The 17596-nt window shown below is 35.9% G+C and overlaps 1 protein-coding gene across 4 annotated transcripts; it reads right to left on the bottom strand.

Annotated features, from left to right (window-relative positions):
- Nucleotides 1–1583: 1583 nt before the first annotated feature.
- On the bottom strand, nt 1584–16850 carry CCNB1IP1 (cyclin B1 interacting protein 1, E3 ubiquitin protein ligase). Of its 4 annotated transcripts, none has more exons than XM_012733978.1 (6): nt 16823–16850; nt 14093–14210; nt 10761–10840; nt 7235–7563; nt 3822–4155; nt 1584–2090 (listed from the first exon to the last, which is right to left on the bottom strand). In XM_012733978.1, exons 4-6 carry the CDS (start codon nt 7529–7531, stop codon nt 1888–1890), a joined length of 834 nt encoding a protein of 277 aa, XP_012589432.1. In that variant the 5' UTR covers nt 7532–7563; nt 10761–10840; nt 14093–14210; nt 16823–16850; the 3' UTR covers nt 1584–1887. The 4 variants fall into 4 exon arrangements, with proteins under 4 accessions (XP_012589432.1, XP_012589430.1, XP_012589433.1 ...); XM_012733976.1 differs by lacking the exon at nt 16823–16850 and adding an exon at nt 16731–16814; XM_012733979.1 differs by lacking the exons at nt 14093–14210; nt 16823–16850 and adding an exon at nt 13376–13395.
- Nucleotides 16851–17596: the final 746 nt, after the last annotated feature.

The raw sequence follows: 17596 nt of genomic DNA, 5'->3' as shown, positions 1-17596 counted from the left end.
TGCCATCACCCTAGTCCCGGGCACTTCCCCCCAACATTTTTGATCGAAAAGACAAATTTTTTAAATAAAAATTTTGTTTCCATATAGACTATCTCTAGCAAGGATATAAGTTATACTGGCAACAGCAATTGATTCCAGAAAGAGGAAGTAAGTGACCAGGAGACAGATGTGAGAGACTTTACCCAGAATTCCTTTATTTTATATTTTGAATTTGTACCATGTGGATGTATTAAGCACTTCAACTAAATTTTTTTTTTAATTTAAAACACTGCATTTAATATTCCTAACAGTTTCTCTTTACTTTCTAATTATACCTGACTTTAAAATAAATCCATGAACCCAACAAAGTTTCAAGGCAGAAATCGTGAGATTTAAATCATTTCCAAAAAAATTTAAAATGTAGGGAAAACATAGCTCCTAGTCTATAAAATTAGTGTGATTTTAAAACTTTTAAATCAAGATTTTTCATATTCTTCCTCTGACACCATTTTAACTGGGCACAGTACAAATTTTTTGAAGAAACTATATACTATGCACCCGAATAAAACATTACTTGCTTTTAAATTATACAATGCAAAGGTATTCACTGCTTTCCTGATGATTAAAAATGAAGTATCTTCATATGATTTCAATGACTATTATCTAAACACCAATGGGATTTGGCATCTAGCATTATTTACTTCCTTCTTCAAATCAATTAAAACTAAATGGCGCAGCAGACCTCTACTGTCTCACCCACCACTCCCTCAGCAGTGTACTTTGTTGATTTGCCTGTTCTGCTCCCTACTCTGGTGAATCCTTTCACCACCCCTGCACCTCTGGCCTGTACCCCAGTTCTGTATACATAAATATTTAAAAAACTAAATCATAAAACATTAACAAAGTTTATATTATTTAAAAAAATAAGAATGTAAGGATAATCTAATTTAATTAATAGCTCATTTTACAGATACAAAAGCCAAGTGTAAATTCAACCTCACACAAACAGCATGGGCTTGTACATAAAGAAGCATGGCTCCAAACCTACAGAACCCAGTGCCTACTGTACAAAGGTGGAGTGTATTAACTAGAACCATGTTTTGCCCAGTATGCTTGCAAGTCTTACCACTGATAGGATGTAAAGTTACTGAAAGTGTCCTTCAAATTTCTTTATCGGTTCTACATTTTAAATGTTATCTGTGATAGTAGTTGAAAATGCTTATTACAGGTCCTCCTGGTGGCACAAAGGGTTAGTGTGCGAAACTATGAAGCCTGCTGCAGCCACTGCAGCACTAGTTTGATTCCTGGATGTGGTAGACCTCTCCTGACCCACACCCTGCTCCCCTCAGCAGTGTATTTCAGTCCATCTACCTGTTCTGCTCCCCACTCTGTCTCTGGTGAATCCTCCCACCCACCAAACCTTTGGTCTGTACCCCAGTTCTTGTATGCATAAATAAATAAATCTTAAAAAAGAAGAAGAAATAAGTAAACTCAAGACAACTGGCAAAAAGGTAAAGTAATTTTATTTTAGAACAAATGTCAAATAATCAACATTAAAATAACTATCAATGTGAATTATCTTTAAGTAGAAATATGAACTGAACATACATCAAATTCTCCTCTCATTCAATGATATGAGCACTTCCAAAAGCACAAATCTATGAACAAATACAAATAAATGTACACATTCAAATAATAAGCCCAAACTCACTCACCATTTCTTGAGATTCTTAACATAATATTAACATAAATTCTTAGCATAAATATACTGGCAGAATATCAGTTTAAATAAACACACACATACATATATCCATAGATCCCAGAACCAAATCTGAGATGTAGATTTATACATCTAAATGAAATCACTAAAAGTAAAGAGAAAAAACATTCTTAGCTTACTTTAATAAGCTAAATTCTTTTTACTTTAAATGCTCTGCTAGAGACTTGCTGTTGATCTAATTCACGACTTGGGGAGGCAAAACAGAAAAAGCTGTTACTGGGTTCAGGTGCTGTGGGCGAACCCACAAAAAATGGTCTGAATTGAAAATCTCCATCTCCACCACAGCGATTTCGAACTGGTGTTGTGTCCAAAGGAAATTTGGAGTTGTTCCCTAGGAAAGGATAAGGGAAGAAAGAACTCAAGCAGCTATTTCCTTTAGGAACAAAAAGCCATTCAATGAATATTTTAAAAGAACTCAACTCCAGTGACACAAATATAAGCCTAATTTGAATAAAGAAATATGATGCATCCCACCCCCTCCTCTGACCGTAGTATATTCCATTCCTTCTTTAGCACAATTTCCAATATCAGCCACAGGCTCATCACCAAAAGTAATTTGTTGTATGTTTTTACTAAAGCTAGGAAACTTACAAATCATAATCATTTACCTATTTGATCTACTTCGAAAGCTTATCATATATGTCACGTGTGTTTGTACAAGTGTTTACATACACACACACATATCACTTCTGTCTCAGATTCTTTAAGAATCAAACTTTTCTAAAAGATTGACAGAAACATTCTAGAAAATAAAACTATGAAAAATTGTCATATAATTATGACCCAAGATCAATTAGAATAGCCTTAAAAAAAATCAGACTATACAAGAATAGTTATCCACTTTGAGGTAACATTGGTAGCAAGAAGTAAAAAGGTAAGTATACACCAAAAACAAAACAGGAAAGAACTGGTTGGTAAATATGAAAGATATTAAAGTTAACATGGATAGTGACAAAGAAGAAGAACATCTACAATGCCCTTACACAATAATATGCAATACGTTGACTAAATTATGATATATGATTAACTAAAATATCTGTAGAAACTTATTTTTGCTTCAATTCTTATATCTGATATTCCTCCTATCATTACTTCATGACTTTTCTAGCACATAGTTTGCTCCCTCACCAAATCTCTTTCCTCAGCTAATATTAAAATTAAAAAAAAAAAAAAGCATTTAGGAAATGCTACTCAAGAAGCTTCACTTTTTGTATGCCAAAAACAATTTATATCAATTGCACAGCAAAAAAAAAAAAAAAATCTATTGCATTCTGTGTATCTATTGCAGGATAAACATAAAAATCAGGAAAAAATATGAGAACTGTTACATCTGTCAAAGTACCTAATTAGCATAATAGAGCTATCATCTCAGATAATGAACTTCCAGAGAATGGGAATCCTATCTGGACAACCTCTATATCCTCATTGCCTAGGGTCATGTCTAGCAATCTGGTATAGGAAACATGTTTGATAAATATTTGATGATTGAATAAATAACATGGTGAACCAACAAAACAACCAATAATCACTTAATAGTTTTGCAATCAGTATTGCCAAGTGAAAGAAACTGAAACATGGTCTTCTTGGAAGATAAGAAATGGTTGGGAGTACGGGTTCTGGAGAGTTCTGTGCCCTTACCCAATTTAATTAAATTTTCTGTGCCTCAATTTTCTCTGCTTTAAAATAGGCATGACAATATCTATCTCAGTTTTGAAAACATGAACACATGTAAAGTTATGATAGGACCTAGCACTTAGTAAGGGATAAATAAATGGCAGCTAACAATTACTTCAACAAAATAGCTTTGCATTCAAAATAGAAATTTGCAAATTTACCTAGGAGATTTACTCTGCTCAAACTGAAGATGTAACTTAAATGTAAGGAAATAAAATAAATAACAAGTAATGATGTGTAGAATCACAGACATGAACGAAGAACCCTAGTGCTTACCACCACTGCACGGCCCTTTGGAGTCTAATGACTGCTAGGAACTACACAGAGCACAAGGTAAAATACCACTGTTTTAAAAAACAGGCTTTGAATATTACACATTCTTTCTTACCTACTGGAAAGCCAAAAACACCAGATTGTGCTATCATGTTTGGTTCCAGGTTACCTTCTTGGTTAGCAATAGTGATGTTACGTAGCCTAAGGCTATCATACAGGCCTTGTAATTTTTGATACTGACGATTTCGCTCCATAAGTTTCTCAGAAATATCACTGAACTTTTTCTTGTATTCCTCTAGCACTTTCTTCATGGAGGTGACCTCCCCTTTCATAGAGGTCAATTCAACATCTTTGCTCTGTATTTGCTGAGTATATATCTTTTCCATCTGTTTCAGATGGCCCTCAGCCTTGCTGAAATTGTATTCTTGATAGAGACGCTCCTGATGTACCTGTCCCAAAACATTTTTAAGATAACACTTATAAATTTTAAACAAACAAAAAAGAAGTGAGTCATATTTATAGAATCAGGCTAAGAAGTAATCAGAATATATAAGATGGATATTGTAAAAAAGTAATATATAACTAAATGCTAGAAAAAAATCTAAGGAATACTCTCATGATATTACCATTATATTAACAAAAAAAGTGAGTATATATCTAACCTTAAGGAGTGACATGTAATCCACAATTCCTTAAGAAATATAAATGATATTTTCAGAAATCCATAGCATTGATTATAAGAGAACCTTCAATTATTCCTGCCTCCTAGTACTTATATCCTCTCTTAAAATGTGGACAGGACCTGGGACTAGAATACAGGAAAAAAAAAGACAGGATATCACTTAAAGAGCACATTGCATAAGACTATATCTCTTGCTGGCTTAGGAAGCAAGTAGCCATGTTGGACCGTCTACCAAAGTAAGTAGCAAAAGCAGCCTCCTGGACAATAGCTAGCTTTTAAAATACTGAAGTCACAATGACTTTAAACATAAGCTTTATATTCTCAACAAAAACTAACTCAAAGAGTACCACAGGCCTAAAAGTAAAACAAAACTTTAAAAATCCTATAACATTTGAAAATCTAATGACTTTAGATTTGTTAATAACGGTTTAAATATAACACAAAAGCACATTCTATGAAAGAAAAAATTGATATGGTAGACTTCATAACGTCAAAAATTTCTGCCCTGTTAAAGGCAAGATGAAGAGAATAAAAAGACATACACAAAGACTGAAAAAACATTTGCAAAACACATGACAAAAAGTTTTACATTCAAATTCTCAAAAATGTGCAAAGAATTCATAAAACTCAACCATAAGAAAACAACTTAAAAATGAGCTAATGATCTTGACAGATAATTCATCAAAGATCCACAGATGTCAAATAAGCATATGAAAAGATGCATATGTCAGTAGGTAAATGCAAATGAAAACAATGAGATAGCACTACACATCCATTAAAATGGACAAAATTCAGAACACTAAATGCTGGTGACCATATAAAGCAATGACAACTTTCATTCACTGTTGGCAGGAATGCAAAATTGTAAAGCCACTTTGGAAGATAATTTAGAAGTTTCTTATAAAATTAAACATACTGTTATACGAGACAATTTAGCAATCATGCTCCTTGGTATTTACTCAAAGGAGTTAAAAACTTGTCCTGCACACAGATGTTTATAGCAGTAATTAGAGTAATTCATAATTACCAAAATTTGGAAGCAACCAAGATGTCTTTCAGCAGGTAAATGGATGTACTACAGTACATCCAAAGAAAAAACATGAAGGAAACGTAAATGAATATTATAATGGAAAGAAGTCAATCCGGAAAGACTACAAATTGTATGACTCCTATTACATGACAGTCTTGAAAAGGTGAAACCACTGCAATAGTTAAAAGATGTGGTTTTAAGGGGTTGGGAAAGGAAGAATGACTAAATGTTGCATATAGAACTGACAGGGCAGTGAAATTATATCATACTGTCATAGTAGATATATGTTATACATTCATCCAAGCTCACAGAATGTACAAGGAGAAAACTGGATTTGGGTGCTAATGATGTGTGAATGTGGGTTTCTCATTTGTGACAAAGTACTACTCTGATGGGGAATGTTGATAATGAAGGAGTGGGGGGGGGCATGAAATAAATGGCAAATCTCAGAACCTTCCTCTCAATTTTGCTATAAGCCTAAAACTGCTTTAAAAATAAAACCTATTAACAACAATGACAGGGCCCTCATTCTGACAGTCTCCTAGAAAGTGAAAGAATGCTGTCAACAGCCACATGAACTTGAACACAAGTCCTCCCCCAATCAACACCATGACTGCAGTTGTCTGAACTCTCAAGCCTCAGAAACCGAGGTTATAAAATGTGTTATTTTAAACCACTAAATTTGTTATTTAAGTCACAAGCTTGTTACACAGCATTAGACAACACCTGCACACAGAAACCATTATGGTTTTCTTTGGATTCACAGTCCTTTAAATATGAAAGTATCTAAGAAAGTAAAATATGAACACTCATAAATCATTTTTAATCTGTCTATTCTACAGTTTGATGTAATCCATCAAGTCTGGCTTACCTAACTCTACTACGTGGTTGGTTCCACAGCAGCCTGTACTTATGGGAATTAAATGCATTATAATAATGTTTGTGTTAAAAAAAAAAAAATCTATCATCCCTAAAATGTAGTTACCTTGAATCTCATGTTTTTGTTTTTATTATTGTAAACATAGCACCTAAGGTACATGAAATAGAAATGTTTCCTGACACTCAACAAGTATATGTTGAAAAAATAAAGAATTTTAGTGTGTGTGTTTTGAATAACTCAATAGGAAAAAAAAGAAAAATTCATTCTTCGCTACCTCACTAACTCATTGACCAATCCCTCCACCTCTGAAAGGAAGATAACATCACATTTATATGTCCAATAAATACTATCCTCCAAGTAAGAATTTACTTTAAGATATGTGTTTATTTGTCAACACATTATTTACTCAAACTTAAGACCAGTAACTTTATTACTTACTGAGAATACATAGGAATGAAAACTTGGGATAATTTAAAAAATACTGCAAGTTTTAGAACTTTAAAATGTATTTCCTTTCAGGAATTTAATATTAACAAGTAATTCAGGATATAAAAATGCACATTACAGCACTCTTTTTAACTTAAAAACAATCAATGTAACCATTACTTACCTTTAAATACTTTTTAAATATTTAATAAAATATTCATAATAGAATATATTGTCTATTTTAAGAACCCACAGAAAGTCTGTGTGACATTAACCAATATTGTACAAAAATAACATGATTATCTCTGAATGACAGGATTATGGGTAGATTTTTTCCCCTCTTCCTTTTGGATTTTCACCAAGAAACACTGCTTTTGGAAAAAAGAAAATAATTTATTTTAAAAAATCCTCCATAGTAATTAAAAATAAATACAAAATGAAGAAAAAGCATGAGAAGCTGCACATAAGCAAAACTCACAGTCTCCAGAAAAATTAGCCTTAAATACTAACCTGATACGTCCAGAAGGCCAGTGCCCGGGAGCTAATGTCCAACACAATTTCAGGCCGAAGTCCTGCCAATACCATGGCCTTATACTCCTCTGATGGACTGAGCTCTGTGCGGACAATATCTAGCTTTCCAGAAAGGGTACTGTTGCAGGCAGGACAGATAGCAGGTGAACGACTAAACTCACCACTGCCATGCTGGTCACAGAAGATGTGAGAGCAGGCAGTGACCCAGGCATAACCAGAGAGTTTGAGGCGACATTTGCGATAATTACAGAGCAGCATATCTTCACATAAAGACATAATACTGAGGTCTCCAGGTGCCGCAAGGAATCCTAGTAAGGAACACATGGAAAATCAAATTGCAGTGCAATAAAAGAAAAAAACGCATGTTTTCATTTTATTATTGCATACATTTTATTATAGCATACATTTTATTATTGATTTATATCCATTACAGTCCACAGATTGTACTGATTTCATGCAATATTGTGCTCCTTCTTTATGCACACCACTACAAAGGCCGTGTAACAAATTGTAAAGAAAAAATTAAAACCCTTTCTAGCTTCGAATCTTATTAAGGTCAAAAATATGTCATGGGAGGAAAATATTGGCATATTTAGGAAATAGAAACAAACGAACATTTTTGCCATCCCTGAGAAAAATATGTCTAAGGCACTAATTTCAGTCATTCTTTCTCTCAAAGGATTTCAAGCTACTATGAGGCTTTTCATGTAGGCTGATTTCTCAGATTCTGTGCTGTCCTGACTTTAAAGAGAAACGTGATAATATCAGATGAAGGTTTGCATAATTCATCCAAGAAATTGACCATTATGAAGAATGAATAATCTGCATGACAGATTTTTTTTCATCATTAAAAAAAATTCATCTATTTATACAAAAATCGATGCAGTGCTACACGCCTATCTAAAACATTTGTAAAACGAAATAAACAATCCGAGTTAACTTACTTCTCAATATATTGTCCATTCTTACCGGGGTTTTGCCCAAATAGGGGGTGATATCCCAGATGTACCAAAACAATTACATGTTATATAAACTAATTCTGACACACCGAGGAAAATACATACAGTGGAAATATGTTCACGTTTATCAACTGACAATAATCACCCAAGAAAGACGTCTTGGCCTGAAGAGTGGACAAGGCCACTGACAGCTTTATCCCAAATATCCCTTTTGGGCAAAGTCTCGTTAGGCACAAGGCACTTGGCAGACGCCCTCCCAAAAGCCTATTTTACCTCCAGGAGGGTAGTCGACATCGGGGAAGCAAAACTGTGGCACAATTTTTAAGCTGAGATTCTCCTCAGGCAGCGTGTGGGACACAGCTAATCCCTAATTTTCTAGAGCCGATCTCGAGAGTGCCCCAAGTTGTCGAAGGGCACGTTTTTGTGACTAACACTCAGGAAAACTTCACTTTAGAATTCTCCTGGTCTGCTTTCGGCACGTCATAGAGCAAATAACAGCTAACATAATACAAATAAAATAGTAACCTGAGGCGCCAAGAAAATGCGCGGGAAAACGCCGTTGCCTCCACGACTCCTTGAGGAGGGAGTCCTCTCCACGCAGAGCGTAGCCACTAAATCAGAGGCGCATGCGCAGAGCCCCCGAGGGGGCGGGACCTTGCCGCTGAGGCTCCTGGGAGCCAAGTGGTCTACGTAATGGCAGACACGTCAGCGACAGACGGGCGTGCAGCTGCATGAGCCAGTCTCTATTGTAGTCTCTACTGCCCTCGACAGGAGTACATTGAGGTGTTTGCCCTGGGGCACTTGGGGTATACCAGGGAGCTGCAGAGACTTTGTTTATAGTTTCGGGAAAAAATCCCCCAAATTGTGCGATATGTATCATCCAGCGCCACGTTGAGGTCGATGCTCGCATTTTTAAAAAGTCCGTCTTGGAGTCGACTCATCCTCTAGATGTTAAAGGAAATAGAACTTTGACTTATAATTTGCTTGATGATGAACATTTATTGCGGCATTTTAGACGAAGAGAGCATAATCGCAGCTTGAGGTGACTGCCTATGTGCCGTCCAGGTCTTGAAATTGCTGCTGTACCGGGCCTACCCTACTGCTGTTACCTATCACTTTGTGTCCTGCTTACTGTGCGATTTTCTGTTTAATAGATTAGTATTTACACTAGAAAACTATGTGGAAGTGAAACCAGGGAAATAAGCCTTTTTTAATACCATTTTTTTTGTAGCCACTCACCCAGATGATAATGACCCCGTATGAATTAGGAAGAGATACAGTCCCAGTAAATCAGCAACACAGTGCACACCAAGCCCCTTCTTTAAATGATAACTCATCCTCATTAAATAAATTTCTGCTAGTCTATTTCTAACTTTGATAGCAACTGGAAAGTATCTTGGCCCTGTATACATTTCCAAAAATCCATTTGACAGTTTGGAGGGGTAACTTAATTCTAATTTAGTAGTTCACATTGGATTTAAAGAAAGCTGGTGAATCATGAGTAAAACATGTAACTAACTACTAACATCTGTTTTAGCTATCTGAACCACTGTGCATTTTATGGTTTTAACTATGCAATAGGTAGAACTATTAAAAGTAAAAAATGGATAGTCTCATTTAAAATTAAAAACACTGCATTCAAAATTGACTTAAACTTAGTGATCTAAGGAATCTTAACAGTGATTCCTCCCTACTTTATCTTAATATTGTGCTAAGTGCTCCCCACCTAATTTTCTTTGCAAATTGTTTCCAATTTCCAATCCATGAATGTGTGTATGCATATAAAAACAATTACTTTGCTAACATATTTTCTAGGATAAAAAAAATTTAGGAGGCCCTCCCTGGTGGCGCAGCGGGTTAAAGCACAGCATTAAGAAGCTTAAGCCACTTCTGCAGGAGTTCAATCCCCGCCTACCCCGAGAAGATGCACATAGCGCAGCAGACTTCTCCTGACCTGCACGCTGCTCCCCTCAGTAGTGTACTTCTTTGATCTGCCTGTTCTGCTCCCCACTCTTATCTCTGGTGAATCCTCTCACCCTCTGCATCTATGGCCTGTACCCCAGTTCTGTATGAATAAATAAATAAATCTTAAAAAAAAAAAATTTAGGAGGGACAACTTCTAGGATCCTAGTAGTCTGAACACCAGGAACTGATGTGACATATGTCCTGAAGCACCAGCTAGCTCTAGGGTGCTCTGGGAAATGAGACCACTGAAATCAATAAAGTCCAAATACATAGACCCTGGGCCTTCCCTGGTGGCACAACGGATTAAAGCACAGCACTATGAAGTTATCCAAGGCCACTGCAGCACCAGTTAGATTCCTGGCCAGAGAGGTAACTCACATGGTGTGGCAGTCCTGACTCACCTGCTGCTCCCCTCAGCAGTGTACTTCAGTAGATCTGCCTGTTCTGCTCCCACTTGTCTCTGGTGGGTCCTCTCACCCCCACACCTCTGGCCTATACCCCAGTTCTTGTATGCATAAATAAATCTTTTTTTTAAATGCTGAAAGAAAAATATTTAACTCTTTTCCTTTGCTGACTCTTACATTTTTGTAAGCTGCTGCTATGAACCATTTCTTCTGAGAAGTCAGTTTCCATCCATCTTGAAGAATCATCCATCTTCACACTGAAAAGAAAAAGATACTTTACTTTTAACACTAACCCAAACAATGTGTAAAAAAAAAAAAAAATCACTCAGTAGAAAACTGTTTAAAATTTTAAAACAAATGACTTCCAAGTATAACATAAATCCAAGAACCAATTGACAAGAGCTCTTTCTTTCATAGCCCTTAATCAGTGCTATTTAAATACTATTGCAATCAAAGAACTTTCTAAACTTATGTTTTAAAATTAGTTTCTTTAATTGCAGGCATATCTTCTTAACCTGGCATACACCATTTGCTTTGTAATTGTTTGACTCCGCAAAAATCAGAAGGCACTAACGGACAGCCGACCCATCCCATGGTGCCCTGAGTGAAGACAAGTCATCTTCCATGTATGATGGACTAAAATCCCACTGCCTAAGGCTTCAGGTAGTGAGAGGAACAGCCATCAAAGTTTACCTCCAAACATTTTAGTAAAAATTTTATTATTTGAAAGAAAACATTTATTAAAAATAAAGACAAAATGATCCTTTTTTTAACACCAAATAATTCTTATAGCAATCACTATATCTAAATGTTTTAAGAATCAGCCCAAATGGTGGCACAGTGGGTTAAAGCGCAGCACTACAAGAGAACCACAGCCACTTCAGTGTTCAATCCCCAGCCTTGGAGGTGGTCCACATGGTGTGACTGACCTCTCCGACCTGCCCACTGCTGCCCTCAGAAGTGAACTTATGAATCTGCATGTTCTGCTCCCCACTTTGTCTCTGGTGAATCCTCTCACTGACCCTATTCCTCTGGCATGCACCCCAGAGTGTGCATAAATAAATAAAAATTTAAATATATATATATATATATAAGGCCCATGGCCTTTTTTACAACTGAGGTGGAAAAAGCACAAAATGATGTAAAAATAAATTATTATATTATTAAAATATATATACATATAAAAGAATCAGCCAAAAACTAGAAAAAGCATTAAATATCAACTAATCCATTTAATTTCTCATTTAGATAAATAACTTGGCATCAAAAACAAAGTCAACTAAAGAGTATGTTATTAAAGCAATTATATAGATGGATACATACTATCATCCTTTTACCATATTTTGACTAATTCTAGGCCTAAATTAGGCTTTTAGTATTAGGGGTAAAGATAATAATGAACTGGGAAGGCATGTAAGCAATTAATAGAATTTCTCAACTTATGCAAATTTCAGAAATTGCCAGGTAGTGTGTCTAAGATAAACATACAAATGAACCCTGATGGTGAAATAGTTAACATCAACTAAACACTAACTACATGCTTGACAACATTCTAAGGCCCTCACATTTATATATAGTGATATACCATATCTAATTGTCAAAGTCAAATATTGTCCCTTTAAATTAGGCATTATTATTGTCATCATCTTCTAAGATATAAAGACACCATGATGTTAAGAAATTTGCCAAGTTGTGTACTAATTAAGTGGCAGAAAATAGGTTTAATCCCAATCTGACTCCATAGTACAATATAGTATAGTCACTGTATTCTACTTCTCAATATCTTTGATTTTTTAAAAAATAAGATTTGCAGCAGCTTAGTAACCATAAAAAATCACAAAACTTAATTTTCAAGTATTTATCTACATCAAAGCTTCTCAAGCTTACAATAAAAGAAAAATATTGTCATCAATGTCTATATGCCTCTTCTGCTCCCCAATCTGTCTCTGGTGAATCCTCATAGCCCCCACATCTCTGGCTTGTACCTCAGTTCTCATAAACATAAAATAAATAAATCTTAAAAGAAATTTCTCATCACAAGGAAAATATTGTAACTGGGTATGGTGGTGGTCTATAACTAGACAACATGGTGAAAATAATGTTAACTTTATCTCAATTTAAAAAAAATACATTGTCCAATATCACCTTTTAAATTAATTAATATTAAACTAAATATTAAATTCCCATCATACCAGCCAAAATTAAATGCTCAATCACCACTATGGCTAACAGCTACTATATTGGGTAATCCAACCATTAAACACTAACACCTACAAGAAATTTATTTGACAGCATTGCTTTAACAAATGGGTATGCATAAAATAAACTGACAAGATGGAAGTAGTAGCAATCATTCTTTAAGAATTCCTACCACCTGTGAAGAGCAAATGAAACAATCTCACACAAACTTTGTAACTCCACATTTACCCCCAAAAATTAAATAAATTTCCTACGGATACATAGCTATTAAGAGGTAGGATTTAAATCCATTCTGTCAAAATTCCATACTTGCATTTCACCATGCCACTTCCAACATACATAAGCAGAGCTACAAAAGATTGCTTGTTTTAGAGTATGGGACTGACATACTGACTTAGTAGGTCAAAAACAAAGAGGTGTTTTAAGTATCTCAGAAGTAATCAAAGTGTTATTTTACTTTTTTTTCATCTTATACTTGTATAATGCTTTAATTATGTAAAATGTTTTCAGATCAGCAGTATGTAATGTTAACTAAAGAAAAACAGGTAGCAAGACATAACGTTAAGAGTTTCTGTAGCTTGAACAATATCTACCTCAAAACTCCGTGATCCAGGAATTTCTTTCAGGAAAGTAATTACAAAGATAAAACATCTTTGTTGTCTCATCTCACAACAAACCCTTATTACAATGGGCCTGGTTATTGTGTCCTAGCACCTAGTACATAAACCCTCATCTTAAATGCCTGGTTCCTTCCCCTGTGTTTGTCATTCCTCACAGGATTCTAGTCACACTTCATCAAGGATCTCTGTACCATGTGAATGTGATTTCATATTTACTGAGTGTTAGCAACCTAAAGTAAATATTTTGTAACTACCCCATAAACAATCAATGACCCACTCATTTTATACACTGTGGGTAGTAAGTACTTCAAAGTACTGCTGCTCGTGGCCAAAGGGTACATTTTATGTGAACAAATTCCAAAGGGTTTGTTTTATGTGAACAGATGCTTAGGAAGGCATCACACAAGCTATACATTGATTAGTACTAAATCAGTTTCCATTTTAAGAGTGTATTATCACTCAGTTATTCCTAGTTCCATTCCAGTTTACTCATTGCCTACTGTGTGTCTATCATTATAAGACACAATGGTAATTCAAAATCTATCTTTTTTAGACTTAAGAGACACATACATGACTCTGAGAATGATTTTTAAAACAGCATTGTCTTTTAGTCAAAGTTCAAGTACTTGCCTTCATGGTACCATTAGCTTTTTAACCACTCTTACTGAGAATGTACAAATCCCAGCTTACTTGACTTTTAGAGTATCTACGGTAGATAGTATAGAGGCTTTCACAGAGCCACTTTAAGGCAAGGACACAGGCTGATGAAGACCCAGGGCCTGCCTTCCTTTTGGAGTCCATCTTCAACCTGAAAAGAAAAAGGAAAATACAAAACTTTGTATAGAAAGTATCAATAGATGATAAAGCATTCTCTCCATTTGTTCTCTCTTGGAGATAGCTCTACCTAGAAGAACTGCTATCAGAACAGTCTCCAAGTTTTGCTTACCACTATCAACTATTATGGCCAAGAATGTTTTCATCTCCAAGTGCAGCAGGAATCCTCTCAGAGCATATGAAATAAAACTGGTGAGATCAGAAACACAGACTCACCACGTAGCTCACTCAAAGTTCCACCCAGTCCATGTCCCAGTACAGGGAGAGCAAATAAAAATGAAAGGAAAACATAGCACCTGAGACTTTGGGTTAAGATAGGAGGAAAGGGTCTTCCTGGTGGCGCAGAGATAAAGTCTCAGCACTATCAAGCTATCACCAGCCACTGTGGCATGAGCTCCATATCAAACTGACCCACATGCCCAGCAGACCTCTCCTGTCTCCCTTACCCATGTATTTCAGTAGATCCACCTGTTCTGTTCCCACTGTATCTGGTGAACCCTCCCCTTCCAACTTCTGGCCTACGCTGTAAACTTGCTTCTTAATCTATTTCATACTACTTTGCTTGTCTTAGAATTTATAAAGCACTTTCCCTTTGTACCTCATTTCTTCAATTACAGTGTCATCTCCATTAGTGAGACAACTGAATATGAATCCAGGCTCCTCCTTATATTTGCTGTGATTTTGGGCAAAATACTCTAAGTCTCAGTGTCCCTTTTAGTGAAATGAGGGCAAATACCACTGACCTCTTGGAACTATTATGAAGATTAACTGAGGTCATATTATAAAATATTTTGCATAGTTGGCATGTTGTCTGATATTTAATATGTTGATTCTATTACAGGATGTTCACATTCAACTAGTTTATGAGTAGGAATGTGGATATTCTATCCTAAATTTCACTTTTCATAATCTGAAAGTCAGAAAAGTCACTCGTAGATTTATCTGAACCCTTACAAATCCAAGCTACTGTATCTTTTAAGAGAAAAAGAGAAAAGTTTCCTTCCTTCTTCCCCTTGTTCCTTACTTAATAATGAAGGCTCCAATGTATTCCATCAAGTCATTTAACAAATACATACTTCTATTGGAAAGGAACTAATTTTTCTCCCAATCAGGAAAACCTAACGGGGAAGTTAGATGTTTCACAAGGTTTAATCTTAACCTTCTAAGATTTTAAAAATAACTTTGGAGAGGCCCTCCCTGGTGGCGCAGCGGGTTAAAGCATTGCACTGAGACGCTTAAGCCACTTTCACATGAGTTCGATCCCCGCCTGCCCCGGAGGAGTCCACATGGTGAGGCAGACATCTCCTGACCAGCCCGCTGCTCCCCTCAGCAGTGTAATTCGTCGATCTGCCTGTTCTGCTCCCCACTCTGTCTCTGGTGAATCCTCTCACCCTCCGCATCTCTGGCCTGTACCCCAGTTCTATACGAATAAATAAATAAATCTTAAAAAAAAAAAAAAAAGTAACTTTGGAGAAATTCCCAGCACCTCCCTCTTTTATATGTTTTCATCCCAAGAAAAATTTCCATTTTTTTTCTGATTTAATGCTAAAATACGTATTTATTTACTCAACTCAATTTGGAACCACGTGAATGTATTACCTATTCAAATATATTAATAATAAATCTTGAGAATTATAAGCATTATGAGAGTTCTCCAAGTGGCTTTTACTACATGCTGCCCACTACTTAGTTAATTATTTCTTATATCTCTGACTATAAGGATAACTTAACACATATATTCAAACTAAAGTATATCAATCCAGTGATATTACACTCAAGGAAAACACTGGTGTACATTGGTAAAGACTCTGAGAAGATCTCCAAAATAAATTTATTGCTGACTTCAAGAAGATACCTAATATTTATTAAAGACTGATTAGTTGTTATATGTTTGGTCTTTGGAAGTTGATCCTCGGAATGATTCACTGACTCAACCATGCTGACTAGAATAGTAAACCGTGGGGCTAGAATTTGTTTAGCCTTGCATTAGCTAAGACCACTTACCTTTCTTCAATGTATCTCAATCTTTTTAGGGCACCCTCACCACAATGACAACACTGAAATCAGGAACTCTTTTCAGGGTTCAATAAAATCATCCGACTTCTAATATCACTAAAAAAACCAGATACTCTAAATAAAGACCAGCACAAAGAAAACTTCTGCTTTAACCCTTACTAATCCAGGAAAGACAAGGGCCCTGCAGACACACAATTAAAATATATTGGTTTACTCCTCCATTCAAGACCTACACTCTCACCCAGAGACAAAAGTCAAATGAGCACTGGGAAAACAGTACCTCTCCCCGCAGAAATGCCAGATACTTCCCAGGAACATATATACTCTGTACATAAAGCAGCCTGCTGTTCCTGGGTCACCAGGTATGGGGGAAGGAGGGCAGCACCCGTACTGAAGGGCTCCCCGTGGTAATCAGCCAGGCAGAGCATTTCCTGGCCTTTCCCGACCTCACAACCAAATTAAACCATATTCAACTTACACATACTCCACTACTACTGCCTTGAAGTAAAGGTCGGCCACCAGGATATATGGCTCCAGTGGAAAAGAAATTCAAAACAATTATACACTCACCAGCCCCACACCATCATGAAGAGAAAAATGGAGACACAGGAAGTGTCGTTGGAAGTGGCCTCAGAGCCTGATTGGCTAATGAGATTAAAGGCAGACGCCCTCCTACATTATCTTAAAAGAGACTGCAATGATGCAACCACTCCTTCACCCACTGTGAAGGACCAGTGATGCTACCTGAACTGTTTTTAGGTCAAACTTTTCAAAAGGTTTCCTTTTGAGCTAATGTAGTTAACACAAGCAAACCTAGGTTCATTCACAATACTTACATACATTCTTCTTTAGGTGTGCCTACTTCAAACACCTTTCTCTTACAATGACTTCCTAGTCTCATGATCTTAACATGGTAAATTTATGCAGAGTAACAAGTTTCAATATAAATTGTCGATATAACCATTAAAAAAACCTTGCTAAACTAACCCTTATCTTTCAAGTTACTGCTTCACCATTTATTACCCTAGCTCAAACTCCTTTGTCTTATCAATTCTTCACAAATATGATATCTTTTTCTAAACAGCAGGGAAACTTCCTGTTCAAATAACTTCCCTAGATCTTTATTTGCTTATGAAGAATATCATGTACATGTAAATTCAATAAAATTGGTAAACTTTCTCCTATTAATCTGTCTTTGTCAGTTTTGGGAACCCTAAGAAGGTTGAGGAAAATGTTTTCTTCCTATGTGATAGCAAATGAAAACCTGCATTTCAAGGTGTTGCATAATGATATTCTGGGACATGTTTCATATAAATTACGATCATCTCTAGGATACTTTTTTTT

This window comes from Condylura cristata, unplaced genomic scaffold (assembly GCF_000260355.1).
Source record: "Condylura cristata isolate star-nosed mole 26May11 unplaced genomic scaffold, ConCri1.0 scaffold00045, whole genome shotgun sequence".
Lineage (NCBI taxonomy): Eukaryota > Metazoa > Chordata > Mammalia > Eulipotyphla > Talpidae > Condylura > Condylura cristata.
Note: the sequence above shows the minus strand (reverse complement) of the source record. Positions and strands in the feature narration are given on the sequence as shown.